Source organism: Panthera uncia (assembly GCF_023721935.1).
Source record: "Panthera uncia isolate 11264 chromosome B2 unlocalized genomic scaffold, Puncia_PCG_1.0 HiC_scaffold_24, whole genome shotgun sequence".
Classification (NCBI taxonomy): Eukaryota; Metazoa; Chordata; class Mammalia; order Carnivora; family Felidae; genus Panthera; species Panthera uncia.
In genome coordinates, this window is record NW_026057580.1 from 90,767,811 (window position 1) to 90,784,233 (window position 16,423).

At 42.1% G+C, this 16,423-nt stretch overlaps 1 protein-coding gene across 1 annotated transcript in view; it reads left to right on the forward strand.

Moving 5' to 3' along the window:
• Nucleotides 1-257: 257 nt before the first annotated feature.
• Nucleotides 258-16,423, forward strand: part of PDE7B (phosphodiesterase 7B) — a 578,460-nt gene continuing 562,294 nt past the window's right edge. The window contains exon 1 of the mRNA XM_049654412.1: nt 258-685. Coding sequence (XP_049510369.1) covers nt 466-685 — 220 coding nt within the window. The 5' untranslated portion in view covers nt 258-465. The remainder of the gene's footprint in view (nt 686-16,423) is intronic.

Here is a 16,423-nt window from a genome sequence, read left to right on the forward strand (position 1 = left end):
TTCCAGAGTAGAAATGGAGTGATTTGAAATGTCAACGCCTCCCCACCCCCATTTGGTAAAGAAAGTACACGTCGAAATATTCTAATTCCACATGGGAACAACAAAAAACTGTCTTACCCACAGTGCCCTGCCCACAAGTCCCCTGAGCGAGGCGAGGTGGCCCCCGTGACGCCCTGGCAGGTCAGCTTGCCCCGAGCCTTGGGCCCTCTCGGAAGGACCCCGCTGCCGGAAGGAGGTTTCCTTCCGCGTATGGCTTTGTGCAGGTGTGACTTCCGTCTTTAACTGAAGGCCGCCTGCATTTTTGTTTCCAGCGCTGAGGAGAAGTCAGACCGCAGGGGCCTCTACCTGCCGAGAGAATGCGCTGGCAACGTGGGTGGGAGGCAGCGTCCCCTTCTGGCACCACAGAGTTGACAGTAAAGTAAGAAAAGCTCTCCTCGTGGCCAGACTTGGACGCCGTCCTCCCGCATGGCGGCCGGCAGCTTTCCCATGCTCGCCGCGAGACGAAGCTCTGGCCGCCTGCGGTCGGGACCCGCTTCTGCGGCAGCCATTCCGACAGGTCGCAGTTCCCGCACTCTGTGGGCAGAGACGCCGACCCCGACCCCGACGTGTGTGTCGCCAGCCGCTTCCAACCACTCGCCACTGCCTCCGACACCCGGCCGTGCCCCGCGGTGCGGATTGGCACCACGTGAGTCCCGTTTTGCTTTACGGTTTTTATTGGTAGCTGGTGCCGACCTGGAGGTGACCGTCTGAACCGGGGTGGCCTGTCACATCTGAATGATCCCGCTAGCGGCGCCTCGTGTGGCACGGCTAACGGCAGGAATAGGTTCTACTTTCACTTTTCCTTCTTCCTGGTCTTCACACACGTCTTGAGGCTCTTGCTTAGGAGGGACCGGCACGGCCACCTGAGTGACTGGCCACCTGCCCGGCGACAGCGTACGCGTTCGCTGGGGCCAGGCGGGCCTCGCTGGTGACGGGCACCACAGGGATCCAGTGGACGGCGCGAACCGTCTGCGTGGCAGGCTGCTGGGAGGTGGAGGTGGTCACCGGGGCTGCGACGGTGGAGGTGACAGGCCATTAAGATGGGTGGACTAGACGGAGGCGAGCCTGGTGCCCTCCTGGACGAAGGCCCGTAGGGGCTGTGAGGCGCCAGGCTTGGGCTCCAGGGCTGTTGAATCTTCTCTCGACCCCTGGGAGGTGGGGGGTGGGGGGTGGGGGTTGGGGGGTGGGGGGTGGTCTGAGCGCCACCGATGTGAGCAGACAGGCTCCAGCGGGGTTGGGAGAGGCCGGGCACTTCCGAGAGCGGTCCCAGAGGGATTCTGAAGCAAGACCCTAGACCTCCTTTCCTAAAAACCTACTCAACTAATTTGCTTTCGGAGGCAGGATCTATCCTCCAGAAGGAACCTTTACCTGGTTCTTCCTGGGAACCTGGTACTTTGATGCAATAACAATTCAGAGAGATATTGTGGCGTATTGAATTCTGCTTGCCCTTGTAGTATGGATAATTTTTTAGTGATGTGCATATACATTCCATTTAGGGTGAGTGGTTTATCAGGAAACATCGTAATTACTTGTATGATTAATTGTGTGCAGGAATAAGGTGGCTTCGTATCAGCCTTTAGGCTGTCTCTACCCAGAAGCTTCCTGTTCGTTTTCTGTCTGTGAGTTGTGGGCCATTAAATTGAAGTCAGATGGGATTCCACAGCGGGTTTTGTACTCCCCAGGGGCTGGATGGGCCAGTTTGCAGCACTGGTGGTTCCCGCAGCCGGAGGCGAGGGGGCTGATGAAGTGGGCCGTGGTGTCTGGAATGTCGATGGCCAGGGGCGAGATGTGGGCCTGCTCGGGTTTCACGGGGAACTCGGCGCCTCCCGTCTCTCCCTCTTCTCGCTGGACAGGCAGCGATCACGATTTTGATGTTTGTGTTCGGGAACCCGGACGTGCACGCGCGCCTCAGCTGCAGCGGCGGCTTCCCACGTCTCTGAAACACTGTCCGTGAACGCGCGCTTCTGGTGGACGCAGCGCAGGTGGAAATCACCACAGGCTTGGGGCCTGGGCTATGAGGTCAGCTCCGGGCAGCTCTGCCCTGGCCACTGCTGCCTGGGGACATGAAGGTCTGGACGTGGTGCTGCAGGGTGGCGCCAGCGACCGAAACTCATGTCCTTTGAGTCCTGGGACGAGTTGGGCCCCATGGTCACTGAGCGCTTCCTTAGGTACTGGAACTGAGGCCTTACATGTGCACCATGGCCCAGTCTCACCATTGAACTGAGGCTGCTGGCCCTGTCCTGTTTCTTTCAATATTCTATCCATGCTTTATTGTTCGGTTCTGTAAATGACCTCATACCTTTGTAAGAAATCATTTTTTTGTGTCCTTGCATTGAACAGTGTTGGTTTACATACTAAAGTCCCAATTGACAAACGCAAATTCCTTGCTGCAGTGCCCTTCCCAGCAATTGGGAAGCATTGAGATCCCAATGTTAACTCTGCTGAATCACCAACACCAACAACAAGGGTTTTTAATAATAGGGTTTTTAATAGTTCTCCAATCTTCCCGTAACTGGGAACTGATGTAACTAACAGATCCTATGATTTGCCCCAATGTGCTGATTTTCTGTGTGGTCAGTCCTTGTCATGATGATAGCACCGTCTATATTTACTCTTGTTGTTGTTGTTGGGTTCAGTGTCGATCCAAACTTGTGCCACCTACTTTCATTATCTGACCAAACCTTTTCTTTTATGCTTTTCTGAGGTATAATTTACAGATCAGAAGATTCACCTATTCCCAGTGTACAGTTTAATGATTTTTAGCAAATTTATACGTTGGGTAACCCTCATCACAATCCAATTTTGAATGCCCAGTCTTAACGTGTATATTTTCCATGGCTCACTGATGGGTCCTAAAAGCATGTACTGTACAAGCTATAGCAACACCAGACATGGGGCAAACCTGGAGATCTGCTGGTGTCCTCAAGCTTAATGTAAGGGGAAAGTGTCAATGTGGTAGATTTCAGAGACAATTACTGTTATTGAAGGGGCGATGCCAAGGGTCAAATAGAAAAGACACTAGAAACCCCAAATGGGATCCACAAAATAGGAATCAGCAAGACAGACAAGGCAACTGGAAGCAGGACACAAGAAAGACATGCTATATGGTTCAACGTTATGCTGTGGGCAGATCTCACTGCTTTGAATGGATGCGACACACTTTTGCTTGATAATGCCACCTGGTGCCTGATACCCCAGATTTCATTTAACATAAATTTCACTTGTTAAATTTTTCACTTAACAAATTTTTAACACATGGAATGAAAATGTTAACATATATGATATTAGCCTTGGGACTAGGGTTGAAAAATTTTTATTCTTCCTCCTTTACTCTTCATCTTACAGTGAACATATCTGTGAGAAAAGTGGGTGATATGTGACTCACATAATGATGATGATACTTTATTCTAGCTCATGTCATGCCATATTTGAAATTAGTACCCTCCTGCTGCATCTCAAGCTTATTGATGAATTACACCATGCAGGAATATAAAAAAATTAAGTTGGCAGATTTTGGAGACTGACTCTAGAAGGCTGGTGTTAATCATGAAAAGATCTAATATTGAAACAGAACAGCTAGAGTGAACTTGGAGGAGAATAGAACTTTTAATTTTTTCTCTCCCCCATTGTTTTTACTATCTGTGATCATGTCTTCAAGGTGGCACAATACAGAGTGGCCAGCAAGGCCTTCCTGTTGCTTTTGTATGTTCCAGCTTATTATTCTTGCGAACATGATTAAGTTCTGTAAATATCTTAGTTTGGGGCTTAGCTGCAGCTACCCTGGAAAAAGAATATAGATTGAGAAAGGTACAAAATATATGTTTCCCCCTTTGGTAATGTTTAGTTGATTTGTTATTTCTTCAGAGTAATTAAAATTGGGTGTCAAGGACAATTTTTTGAACATCAAAGAAAAACAAGAGCCCTGAAAAATAGAGATATCAGAAGTATTTCTTTATTTTATCTTTATGACATGGGTGACCATGGAAATGGAAGGGGTTAGAACAGAGAAAACTAGAGAAGATAATGGTACCATTGGGGATTATAATGACTTTGTGAAGGTTTCTCTTTCAGAGATAGGTTCAGTTTGGACCACTGACTAACTCACATTATGTGGTGTACTCTAAATGGCCAATAAAATTCCCAAGGTTTTTCAAAGCAAATGGTGTTTGTATCTCACCAAAGACCCACATCCAAAATGTTACCCAAGACTTGTTCATACTACTTTGAAACTATCCCCACGATTCATAGATTTTTACAATTTCTCTGTTTCTGTTGCTTTTTATTAAGTCCCCACTATTTCTTGCCTGGATTCTGTGATGGTCTCTTTACTAAACTCCCCACCTCAGTTGTGCCTCTAAATCTATTCTGTGCATGGCTGTCAATGGCTCTGCTCATAGCCACCATGCTTGAATTTTTAAGTTTTCCATATCTTTCAGAATAAGGTTGACATATTAGGAAGACTCTTCATGTACTCTTCCAACATCATGTTTACCCCTTTCCTTCCTTATACTCTTATGTATCAACTGAGTACAACTATTTCATTTATTCGCTCATCTACTAAGCGAATACTAATTGAGGATTCAGCATCTGTTGGGCGCTGATCTGGGTGTTGGGAGTATAGTAGTAATACTTCCAATTTTTAGAATGATTCCTGTTTGGTCTTACATGTAGTTCTATGCATATCTTCCTCTCTTCCAGGAATTCCCTTCCTCCTTACAAGCCTATTTTCTGCTAGGTGCACTTCTGACTTACTTCTGATAAGCCTCTCCTATCCTGTAGGCTGAATGAGGTGACATGATGTGTCATCTCATAATACCCTCACCCCTCATGCATTTATCACATTACATTTTTCCTCTTCTCTTTATACTCCACTAGGGTATAAGCTCCTTAAGGCGATATATCCTACTCCTTTCTGTATCTCCAAGACTGTGCCTTGCATCTTATAGGTGTTTATGGGAGATCCTTTGAAAAATCTCCAAATGGGTTATGAAATCCTAGACACTGCCTAGTAATGATGTTTCCTTCTGATGGGAGGGAACAGATGAATCAAATATACTTTGATCATTGTTTTTAAAGCAATTTATGCAAAGGTGGCCATGCCTTTTTATGAAAGATATCAGCACAAAGGAAGAAAAGAATAACATTTACAAATCTTTTGCTTAAAGCTTTTCCTTAGAAATCTACTTGTGTGCTTTTTTAGACAACTATTTTTTTTTTTAAATGTATCTGTCTCCGTAGCTAGGTTAGGAGAAATTTTGATCTTAAATTTGAACTTTTATATACGAATTAAGACAAACAGAAGTTACAGAAGTTGTAATGCATTTCACCACAGATACAATTCCTGCTCTGGAGAAGACATCAGAACATAGTCTCCACTAGTAGAGCACACCTGAATATCCCATCAACTGTAGCCCAGTCCCCTCTGTTGTCTACTCCTGAGAAGGCTGGATTCTCCAGAAAACGGACCCTGAGATTTGTATATGAGAGGTTTATCGAGGAGGGCTCTTGGCATCTACACGTGGGGTGGGGTGGGAGGAGGTGAGTGAAGAAATCTGCACTGTGAACACTTATTATCCTACAGCTCGTAGTCACTTAGTGGGAAAATCTGATTTTGAGGTTCAGAACCATTAGGAAAATTCAGATTCCCATCTCCATGGAAATGGAGGGCTATCCTAGGGTAGGAAAGTTATAGTAGATCCTGGTGTTTGCTTTCAAGTTTATTTCCCTCTTCTTTCTTGCTGTTAAAACTTATCCAGTTGTTCACCTGCTATGTAGCCATTGGCTCGGGAAAAGTGACTCCGATCCTTTGTTTCAAGAGGATAAATCTGACTATTCTTAGCCAATCATTGTAATTTGATTCTGTTCTCCAGAGACTGGATTAAGAAGAGGCATGTCATCTTTCTGGCCAATTTTCATTTCATCTTTGGGTGAGGGGATGTCTGCTGGTTACTTCTCAGAAAGGCTTGTTTTAAGAAAGAAACATGTTTTAAAAAACCATTAACATTATTCTGACTCTGGATGTAGCTGGATGAAGAAGTGGTCTACAGCTGCTGCAGTCACATGCACCATGAGAAGAACCAGCATAAGCTGATAAGCAAGATATTAAGATGGCAGAATGAGAAGATGGCAAGAATCTGGTCCTTAATACTTCTGTGCTACTGAATTAACCAACCCTGAAACTTCATGCATTAGGATGCTACAGAGAAACAGAATCGATGGGATATATATGAAATTATAAATTGAGTACATATATGTTCTGTTGATTTTTTATAAGGAATTAGCTCATGTGATTATGGAGGCCAACAAGTTCCAAAATTTGCTGTCAGTAAGCTGGAGGTCTAGGAGAGCTAATGGTATAGTTCCAGTTCCAGTTTGAGTCTAAATGCCCAAGAACCATAAGAGGTAATGGTGTAGTTCTAGTCCGAAGCATGACAAGCTCAAGACCCAGAAGAGTTGATGTTTGAATTTGAGTCTGATGGAAGAACACTGATGTTCCAGCTCAATGGCAGTCTGGCAGGAGGAATTCTCTCTTACTCAACTGAGCCTTTTAGTTCTATTTAGGCCTTTGATGGGTTGAATGAGACCCACCCACATTAGAGTGGGCAATCTACTTTACTCAGTCTCTCTATTTAAATGTTAAACTCATCCAAAAACACCCAGAAACACTTCATAGAAACACCCAGAATAATTTTTTAACAAATATCAGGGCACCTCATGGCTCAGTCAAGTTGACACTTAAACTTAACCATTACAATTGATCCCTTATCAACTTGTCAGCCATATGCATCTCTTTAAGCCATAATTACTCTCCAAATGAAGACAATAACAAGGTCATAATTTTATCTAGGACCATACAACCATCTTGCATACAACTGAAAATGCCCCTTCTCTAGAAGAGGAGGTAAAGTCCTTGAGTGATGTTTGCTATTCTTCTTGATATCTTATAACTTAAATACTATGATGTAAAATTAGCAATACTTAAGTATTATGATACAAAGTCAATACATTTTATGTTACATAACAGGGGAATAAGAGAGGAAATAAGACAGAGATATACATAAGCTAATATACATGTAAGTATATTCACAAAAAAATAAGAAGAAAAAACTCATGACAATTAAGTGCTTATTTCTGTAACTGGTTACATGGTCATAGCTAGTATTTATCACTACCTTCTTTTACTACCCATTTTGTATTCACTCTGCCTTCATCAAGCACCTTAGCTGGTCATGGTTGATTACCTGATGAGGTGACCAAAACCTTTATTCTTGAAGGGTCTGGGCTATTAGTAGTTCTGCCTGGATTGTTTTTTGTTTTTTTTTTTTTTTAGTCTTCTAGTGACCTTAATCACAAAGTATGGGAATACTAAGAGATATATTTCAGACATACTCTTCCTGCTCTGCATTGTAGAGTAGCAGTCCAATTTCCCATTAGCAGTCAGAATCAGTCACCCAAGACAGCACAGTAACTCCCTTCTTTGCCTGTTGATTCAGACACAATGAGTCCAAAGTGGTCAGGTGGCAGGCTTAACTTCTAGTTCAATGGAATCATTGTTGTGTCTCCGGGTGAAAGCATTCCTTCCTTAGGAACTAAGACCTCTAAGCCAGCAGACAGAAAGTTGCAAGAACAGGAAGCAAAAATTTTGCTAGTGAGTCATTAAGAGTAATAGTGAGTGCTGCTACTCCTGTTTCCATCCTTTGATTCCTGGACCCATGAATTCCAGTTATTGCAGAAATAATTCCATATATTGAACATTGATTCAGATCATACACAGCCATCTGGAAAACCTTGTTCCAGTCCTGCAAGGTATTAGCATCTAGCTTGTGCTATAGCTGAGTCTTCAAAAGACCATTCTACTGGTCTATCAAGTCAGTTGCTTAAGGATGATGCGTAACACAGTAAGACCAGGAAATTCTGTGAGCCCACGCCCATGACCACAGCTCATTTGCTGTGAAGTGAATTCCTTTATCAGAAGCAATGTTGTATGGAATACATGACAGTGCGTAAGATATTCTATATGTCTAAGTGGTAGTTTTGGCAGAAGCATTGAATTAAAGGAAGGCAAATCAATATTCAGAGTAAGTGTCTATTCCACTAAAAATAAAACTCTGTCCCTTCTATAATGGAAGGGATCCAGTGGAATCAACCTGCTACCAGATAGATGGATGATTAATTCAGGGAATAGTGTGATGTTAGGGACTCAGTGTTGGTTTCTGCTGCTGACAGGTTGGACACTCAGTAATGGCCATAGGCAGGTCAATCTTATAGAAGTCCATGTATATACCAGTTCCATTTGATGATGGAGTCCTGCTGTGTATGCCCAACTCTATGGCTCGATGGGTAAGATAGCACCCAGCTCATGATGGGCAGTGGGATTGCTTCCTAACTTGGTGGGCCAACAATTAAGCAGTCAGCTTCTAATAAGACCCTGTATAAGTCTCAAAAGGAGAGTAGTTATCTGTGGAAGATGGCAGGACTTTTTCCCAAAATCCAAGAGCCTACACTGTGATTTACCTATAGGAGTCCGCCAAAAGCTCTAAATAGGATTTCTGTCTGCCACTGATATTTCAAGCATCTTTGGATCTGCCTGCCAAATCATATGGCCCAAGTAGCAGAGCAGCTTGCATGGACATGTTGCAAAGCCTCTTTAAATTCTGGGCCCCACTCAAAACTAGCAGCTTTACAGGTTACTTGGTAAATGGTCTGGAGTAGCACACCCAAATGAGGGATATGTTACCTCCAAAATACAAAGAGGCCCTTTTAGTGGTGTGCCTTTTTTCTGGTTGGAGAGGGGGTGCTGGATACAGCAACTTATCCTTCGTGTTGGAAGGGATATCTTGACATGCCCCACACCACTGGACCCCTCACAATTTTTTATTTATTTCTCACCCACTGACACACAAATGTCTTCCCAACAAGGTTAGGATACTTCTTGCTTGCCAGATCCAATCAGTTCAATGCCATCAGTGTAATAGACCAGTATGATATCTTGTGGAGAGAAAGGTGATCAAGATCTCTATGAACTAAATTATGACATGGCTAGAGAATTGATATACTCCTGAGGTAGAACAGTGAAGGTCTCTTGCTGGCTTTGCCCACTGAAAGCAAACTGCTTCCAGTGGGCTTTAAATGACAGGGATGGAGAAAAAGGCTTTTGCAAGATCAATAGCTGGATATCAGGTACTAGGAGATGTGTTAATTTGCTCAAGCAATGAAACCACATCTGATATAGTAGCTGTAACTGGAGTCACCACATCCTTAAACATACAGTAGTCCACTGTTATTCTCTAAGATCCATCTGTCTTTTGTATAGCCAAATAGGCATGTTGAATGGGGATGTGGTGGGAACCATCATCTCTGCAATTTTTCAAATCTTTGATGGTAGCACTAATCTCTGCCATCCCTCTAGGAATGTGTATTGCTTTTGCTTTACTATTTTCCTAGGTAAAGGCAGTTCTAGTGGCTTCCACTTGGCTTTCTCACCATAATAACCCTAACTCCGCAAGTCAGAAAACTAATGTGGGAGTTCTGCCAGCTGTTAAGTCTGTCTAATCTAATTATGAGTTCCAAAACTGAAAAATAACTATGGGTCATTTTGGTCGACCCACTGGGTTTGATGGAACTGATAGGCCTACAGTGAGGTGGACCTGGGCTCAAACTCCATTGACTTTTATAAGCCTTTACTCTAGCTGGTGACCACAGTGATATTTTGGATTTCTCGGAATTAGTGTCAGTTCAGAGCCAGTGTCCGGTAGTCCCTGGGAGATCTGATTATTTTCTTTTCCCCAATGTACAGGTCCTCTGGTAAAGAGCCATAAGTCCCTGTGGGAAAGACTGGGAGAAAGATTAATAGTATAAATTTTTGGCAGTGTACTGGGGCCCTTCCTCAAGGGGATTTGGCCTCCCCTTTAGTCAAGGGGTTCTGGGTCTGTAAACTGGCTCAAGTCTGGGAGAGGCCATGGCTCTCTGTTTTTATGATTCAGGTTAGACTTTTCATTTAACTTAGAACTTTTTTGCTTATACAGATCATGTAAGAATTTAGTAGACGTGCTGCTTATTTCACTTATAGGAACACCATGTTCAGCTAGCCAGTATCATAGGTCTGTATGAGTCGGACTGTTGTGACTGTTGCTTTCACTCTGCTATTATGGTAACCCTGCCCACCTTGCCTTTGGTAGTTGAATGCCCTCATTTCACCCCTGCCACACCATGATCCATTTACTCTCATTACATTTAGGTTTCCCAATTCAAGGACTGCAGTCCCCACTGTAAGGTCTGGCCTCCAGAGAATAATGATCGAAGCTCTTCAAGGATGCTGGGGGGTGCCTGGGTGGCTCAGTTGATTAAGCGTCCGATTTTGGCTCAAGTCATGATTTCAAGGTTCGTGAGTTCAAGCTGTGCGTCAGGCTCTGTGCTGACAGCTCAGAGCCTGGAGCCTGCTTTGGATTTTGTGTCTTACTCTCTCTTTGCCCTTCCCCCACTCACACTCTGTCTCTCTCTCTCAAAAATAAATAAACATTAAAAATTAAAAAAAAAAGGATGCTGGGGCTCCCCTCACAAATTTATTTCTTACAGTCTTGATGAAAGGTACATATTCTGGACACTCCCAGAGTGAGTGAGTATGTCTTAAAAGACAAGTCCATTCCAATCTCCATAAGTCTTTGAGGCCCTTCTTCTACATTAAACTAGGCATGTCCAGCATTTCCAACTTGCTCACTGTGGGCCACCATTTGGTCCATGTTTCAGCCAACCAGCCAAAGAAACTGTTCAAGCCCTTTCTAACTCCCCAAGCTGCATAATTCAATACAGAATTTCTGCTTACTGAGAAATTAATAAATTCAACCTGATATAGTTTTATGTTCCTTTCTCTATTATCCCACACCCTCAACGTCCATTTCCATACATGTTCTCTAGATTTCTGTTTGTATAAATTAGAAAGTTTAAATATTTGGGAGGGGGAAGTGTAGCACACCTCTTATGAGTCGTACTTGTACCTTACTTTTAGGGGCCTTCTGAGGTTTGAGTCAAGTTATAGGTCTAGAAGCAAAGAGAGATTGTAGCGGTTGGTCCTGAGGAGACTAAACATTGTCTTGTATGACAATTGCCTCAAGAGAGGCCATTACAGTTTTCTCAGTCAGGATTAATCCCCTCAGGGGTAAAGAGTTCTCTTCTATTGGGGGTAGAGAGGCCTCATTCTTTATGGGTGGAAGGGCTGCTTCCACCGGCAAAGAAGTTTCATCAGAATTTAGGGGCTCAATGGCCCCAGCATCATCAAAGTGTTCCCACATTCCAACTTTCAGGATCCCATCCCTTCCCAAGCCAATACCCTCACTTTAATGCTAGACACTCCATGAAGCTGGGAGTTCAACTTGCATTGTTATTCAGTCAATTGCAGTCTAAAGTTCTGTGTTTGATTTTCAGCAATTTCAGCCCTGCTGCTACAGGAGATAAGGGTCTCCTTCAGGACATACGTTGAAGCTTTCAGGTCATTTGTGTGGTGTTTAATATTTGGCTAATTCATTCTTTAATTTGACAAATACCTATTGAATGTTAGCTGTGTTCCAGCTAGGCATATGGCATGCTTCAGTGAACAGAGAAACAATGATGCTTTTTGTGGAACTGACATTCTAGTATATAAGCGAATGGTCAATAGAGGTTTGGGTTTATTTAAGTTTATTCCAAAATAAAAACCTACTACTTCAAACTGACATTTCTTGCATACCCATGCCTAAGAAGCAGATACGACTTAACGTAAACTTATAGACACAACACCATCAAATTGTTACTCAAATGAGACTCAAGCTTGGCAGGCTGTCAGGAGTTTCATTCCTATCAATAAACAGTGTCTGGAACTTATCTATTGCCCCAAGCCTGCTGTAGAGTGAGCCTGTATAAACGACTGTGTGGCCACCAATGTTAAGCTCCTTGGTCCCAATTCTAACCCTACTGTATACGTAGACTCTTGCCTCTGTTCTGTGTTTGGACTTCACTCTCTGCTGGTAATGGATTCCAGCCCCGAACCCTGGCCAAATTGTCTGGGCTTGGAAAGCTGACTGGTCTTGCCAGCCCCCTCTCTCTGGGGGATCTGGATCCTATCCCAATGTTCTGCTGTCTGCAGTCCACTGACTAAGGCCCTCTTATAACCGAGACAACCCTTCCCACTCCAAACATAAAACTGTCATTTATTGGATAATAACACTTCCCATTTAACCAATTTCTGGTGTCATGCTCTCACCTGGCATATTTGAGATGATGACTATCAACATTAAGCTGGACTGGACTCAGGTTTTGTGTGTCCCCTTAGAAGCTGAAATTGGGGGGAATTTTATTGTCCTATTATCAGGCTGGCCCTGTCCCTACTTGGTTAACCTCCCTCTCTCTTATAGGTCTATAGCTGGGGTTCTCTTCTGAATCTGCTGCCAAGACCGATCAGATCACAACACAAAGAGTGGGACTTTTCAGCATTCTGTTGAGTCTGCTTTTCTAAAGTGCTTTAGACTTTAATGACTCTTAATCATAGTTATAGGTAACATACTTTCTGTAGTAGATTAGGCCACCTGGAAAAGAATCATTTTCAAAAATTGTCTAAGATTCAGATGCTGCACCAAATGTTTATGCCTTTTGCAAGCAGTATGGTCCTATTCCAACATATCATGCAGAGTGCAGATCGGTGTTCCTTTTAACTTCAACAGTGATAAATATTTATTAAACCTCCACTATGTTCATGGCACCACACCAAGTGCTGCTATAACTATTTTTCCTTTCCAGGAAAAATAAATTCAAATATGGACTAAAAAGCCCAAACTCATGAAACTGGACTGACTTTGTTTCTTAAAAATTGAACATATTGCAGCTGTGTGCTTAAACCTGATTTAAACAGGATGAAGACATAAACATGATTATTGTTGGGCATATAATACTGTCTGAATAAATAGACCAAGTGAAAACTTCCTCTAAAAACTATAGCACATGTATGTGAAGGTGGTAGTTAACTTAAACATTCTTCTGCTATTCTGTGACATGGCCAATTCAGAGTGTCTTGGCATTAATCTTAAAGACATTTAAAGATGCTCTCTTTTCCCCACTCTTTTTCTATGAAAGTATATGTGAACCTTACTTGCAATAAAAATCTCATAATATTTTATTTCTTTTTAATGTACGATTTCTGTCAAATGCTGTGTGGAATAAATCAGCACTGACTTTTCAGATTCCATTGATGTTCCAGAGTTCTAGCAGCTGTGACACATATTTACATCTTCTAATACCCTTACTATTAAGGAGATAAATGCAGAGACAGAATTTTTGTGTATGTATAAATATAAGCTTGGCCAATTGTGTCACTAACAAACTTCCTTCAGAAGGCTTCCAATGTTGAATTTTTTTTTTTTTTTTTAAACGTTTATTTATTTTTGAGACAGAGAGAGACAGAGCATGAACGGGGGAGGGGCAGAGAGAGAGGGAGACACAGAATCGGAAACAGGCTCCAGGCTCCGAGCCATCAGCCCAGAGCCTGACGCGGGGCTCGAACTCACGGACCGCGAGATCGTGACCTGGCTGAAGTCGGACGCTTAACCGACTGCGCCACCCAGGCGCCCCCCAATGTTGAATTTTAATTATATGCTTGAACAATTAAGACTTTGGGATTTTGGTTTTGAAATACTTATTAGTAGAAAACATATTGAAATGTTGGATGTTCCAGATAAGTCTCTTTAATGATTTTGCATATCTGTGTCATGTTTGAATTAGAAATATCATTACTATTTTGATTTTATACATCTGTGAACCTAAAAACCTGCAGGACTAACTGTCCAGGAAAAATTAGTACTTGTTGCTCAAGTACTAATAAATGATCCAAGTTTTATGTAATTCTCACTATTTCAACATATTCTCTTCAGTATTTTGCTCTGTAAGACTTTCTGACCTCGTCATTTGTGGTTAAAGATAATATTTTACAGATCAAAACATAGGTACCTTGTGGAGGAAGGCAAATATCTTGAATAGTGCCAGAAGCAAGTAGTGGTAAATAGTATTACACAACAAACCTTTTTACAGATTAGTGAACTAAAACTCTTACGGTTAAAGATAACTGCCACAGATTAGCAGCAGTTCCTACTTTCATTAACAATTCTCCATTTTTAATAAATGCCCTGCTTTACCCATGATTTTGTGGATAAGAAGTTAGTTGAGAAAGTTGCTCATTCCTCTATAATCACTTTTATTTAGTGATGTTAATTTGTGAATAATTTTCTTGTTTGTTGAGGCATGTGCCATGAAGTTCAGATGCAGGCTACTCTTTGTCCAAGAAAACTAATTAGTTGAATGAGAATGGGTTGTAATTATCAGAGGTGATACCAGCAAATATTTTTTCAACTTTATGTAAAACAGACTTTATAACAGTTAATTACATCACAGAATTTTTTAGTAGGAGCTGTAAGCACTAACAATAAGCATTTAGTGAGTGCTTGCTATATGTTGATACTTTTGCTATGCTCATTATATACTTTATTTCATTTAATTCTCCCAAGAGTCCTATGAAGTATGTGCCATTATACTTTATTTTAATGTCACTGAATCTGATATTGCAAAGAAAAGTTTGTGCCTAAGGACAGATAGCTACCAGGTGGGTGTTGGGAATCCTGGGCTGGGTAATCGGACTAAACTTCCTTTGCTCCAATAACATTTTGTAAGTGTCTTTTACACAAGGATGTCTTATCTTCCTTGTAAGCCCATTGAAGGGAAAGACTATCTGTTGCTATTATGCTGTAAACAAAATGTCTTATAAATTCCTTGATATAGCTTTGCTGTTGAGGAGTGCAAACATTCATTCAAAAATTATTATTAAGCATCTACTTTGTGCCAAGTTCTATTGCAGTAGCTGGAGATACAGTGGTGAACCAGAAAAACAAGGTCTTTATTCTTATACAGCTTAAATTCTAGTTTCTGGGATAGGGTGTGAATAGGGGGTAAAGTGAGAAACACATCAGTTAATGTCAATCTGCCATAAGTTATTCTACTACAGTGATTGTCACATAGTCGGGTCTGGACATGCATTACACATCTGCTTCATGCTGGGACTATTAGTCCCTCAAAATTTTAACCTTAATGAAGAACATGAGTAAACAGCAGCTCTAAGTTTACACAGAAGAGCACCAATTAAAAATGTGGCTCATGGGGGCACGTGGATGGCTCTGTCAGTTAGGCATCCGACTTCGGGTCAGGTCATGATCTGATGGTTCATGAGTTCAAGCCCTGCTGTCAGCGCAGAGCCAGTTTTGATCCTCTGTCTCCCTCTCTCTCTGCCCTCCCCCTGCTCACTTTCACTCTTCTCTTTCAAAAACAAAAATAAACATTAAAAAAATATATGGCTTACGTGTTCTGACTTTCAGTTCAGAGATATGCCATTTTATTTTTTCAACGTTTTTTTTTTTTTTTTTTTTTTTTAATTTTTTTTTGGGACAGAGAGAGACAGAGCATGAACGGGGGAGGGGCAGAGAGAGAGGGAGACACAGAATCGGAAACAGGCTCCAGGCTCTGAGCCATCAGCCCAGAGCCTGACGCGGGACTCGAACTCACGGACCGCGAGATCGTGACCTGGCTGAAGTCGGACGCTTAACCGACTGCGCCACCCAGGCGCCCCATGAGATATGCCATTTTAAAGGACAATTTGGGGTGCCTGGGTGGCTTAGTCGGTTAAGCGTCCGACTTCAGCTCAGGTCATGACCTCACAGTTAGTGAGTTCAAGCCCTGCGTCAGGCTCTGTGCTGACAGCTCAGAGCCTGGAGTCTGCTTCGGATTCTGTGTCTCCCTCTCTCTCTCTGACCCTCCCCCACTCACACTCTGTCTCTGTCTCTCTCCCGAGAATAAATAAACATTAAAAAAATTTTTTTAAAGGGCAATTAACTTGCATAAAGCATTTATTTTTGCCATTAAGTCTTTATGGCATTATACTAATGTTATTAGTTTTAAATAAGAAAGCACTATATTTATTTTACTAATGCACGTTAGTAAGTATGCATTATTAAAGATATTTTTATATGCTGTATTAAATGTAAGTTCCTTTGTTTTATTTATTATGAATATTATGGAATATTTGAAAATAGTTTAAGTATAAGTTCTTTGCTTTAAAAAAACCACATTACAAAATTAAACATTCAGAGTAAATCTCTTATCTCCAGTTATTTATATTTTTAAAGAGTCCTGTATAAAGATTTCTTCTCTGGTTTGCTAAGTACCTTTAATATATTCATTCATTCAACAAGTATATTATGAAGTCACAGCAGTGGAGAAAACAGGCAAAACTATTGCCTTCAAGGAGCTTAATTTCTTTTTTTTTTTTTTTTTTAATTTATTTTTGGGACAGAGAGAGACAGAGCATGAACGGGGG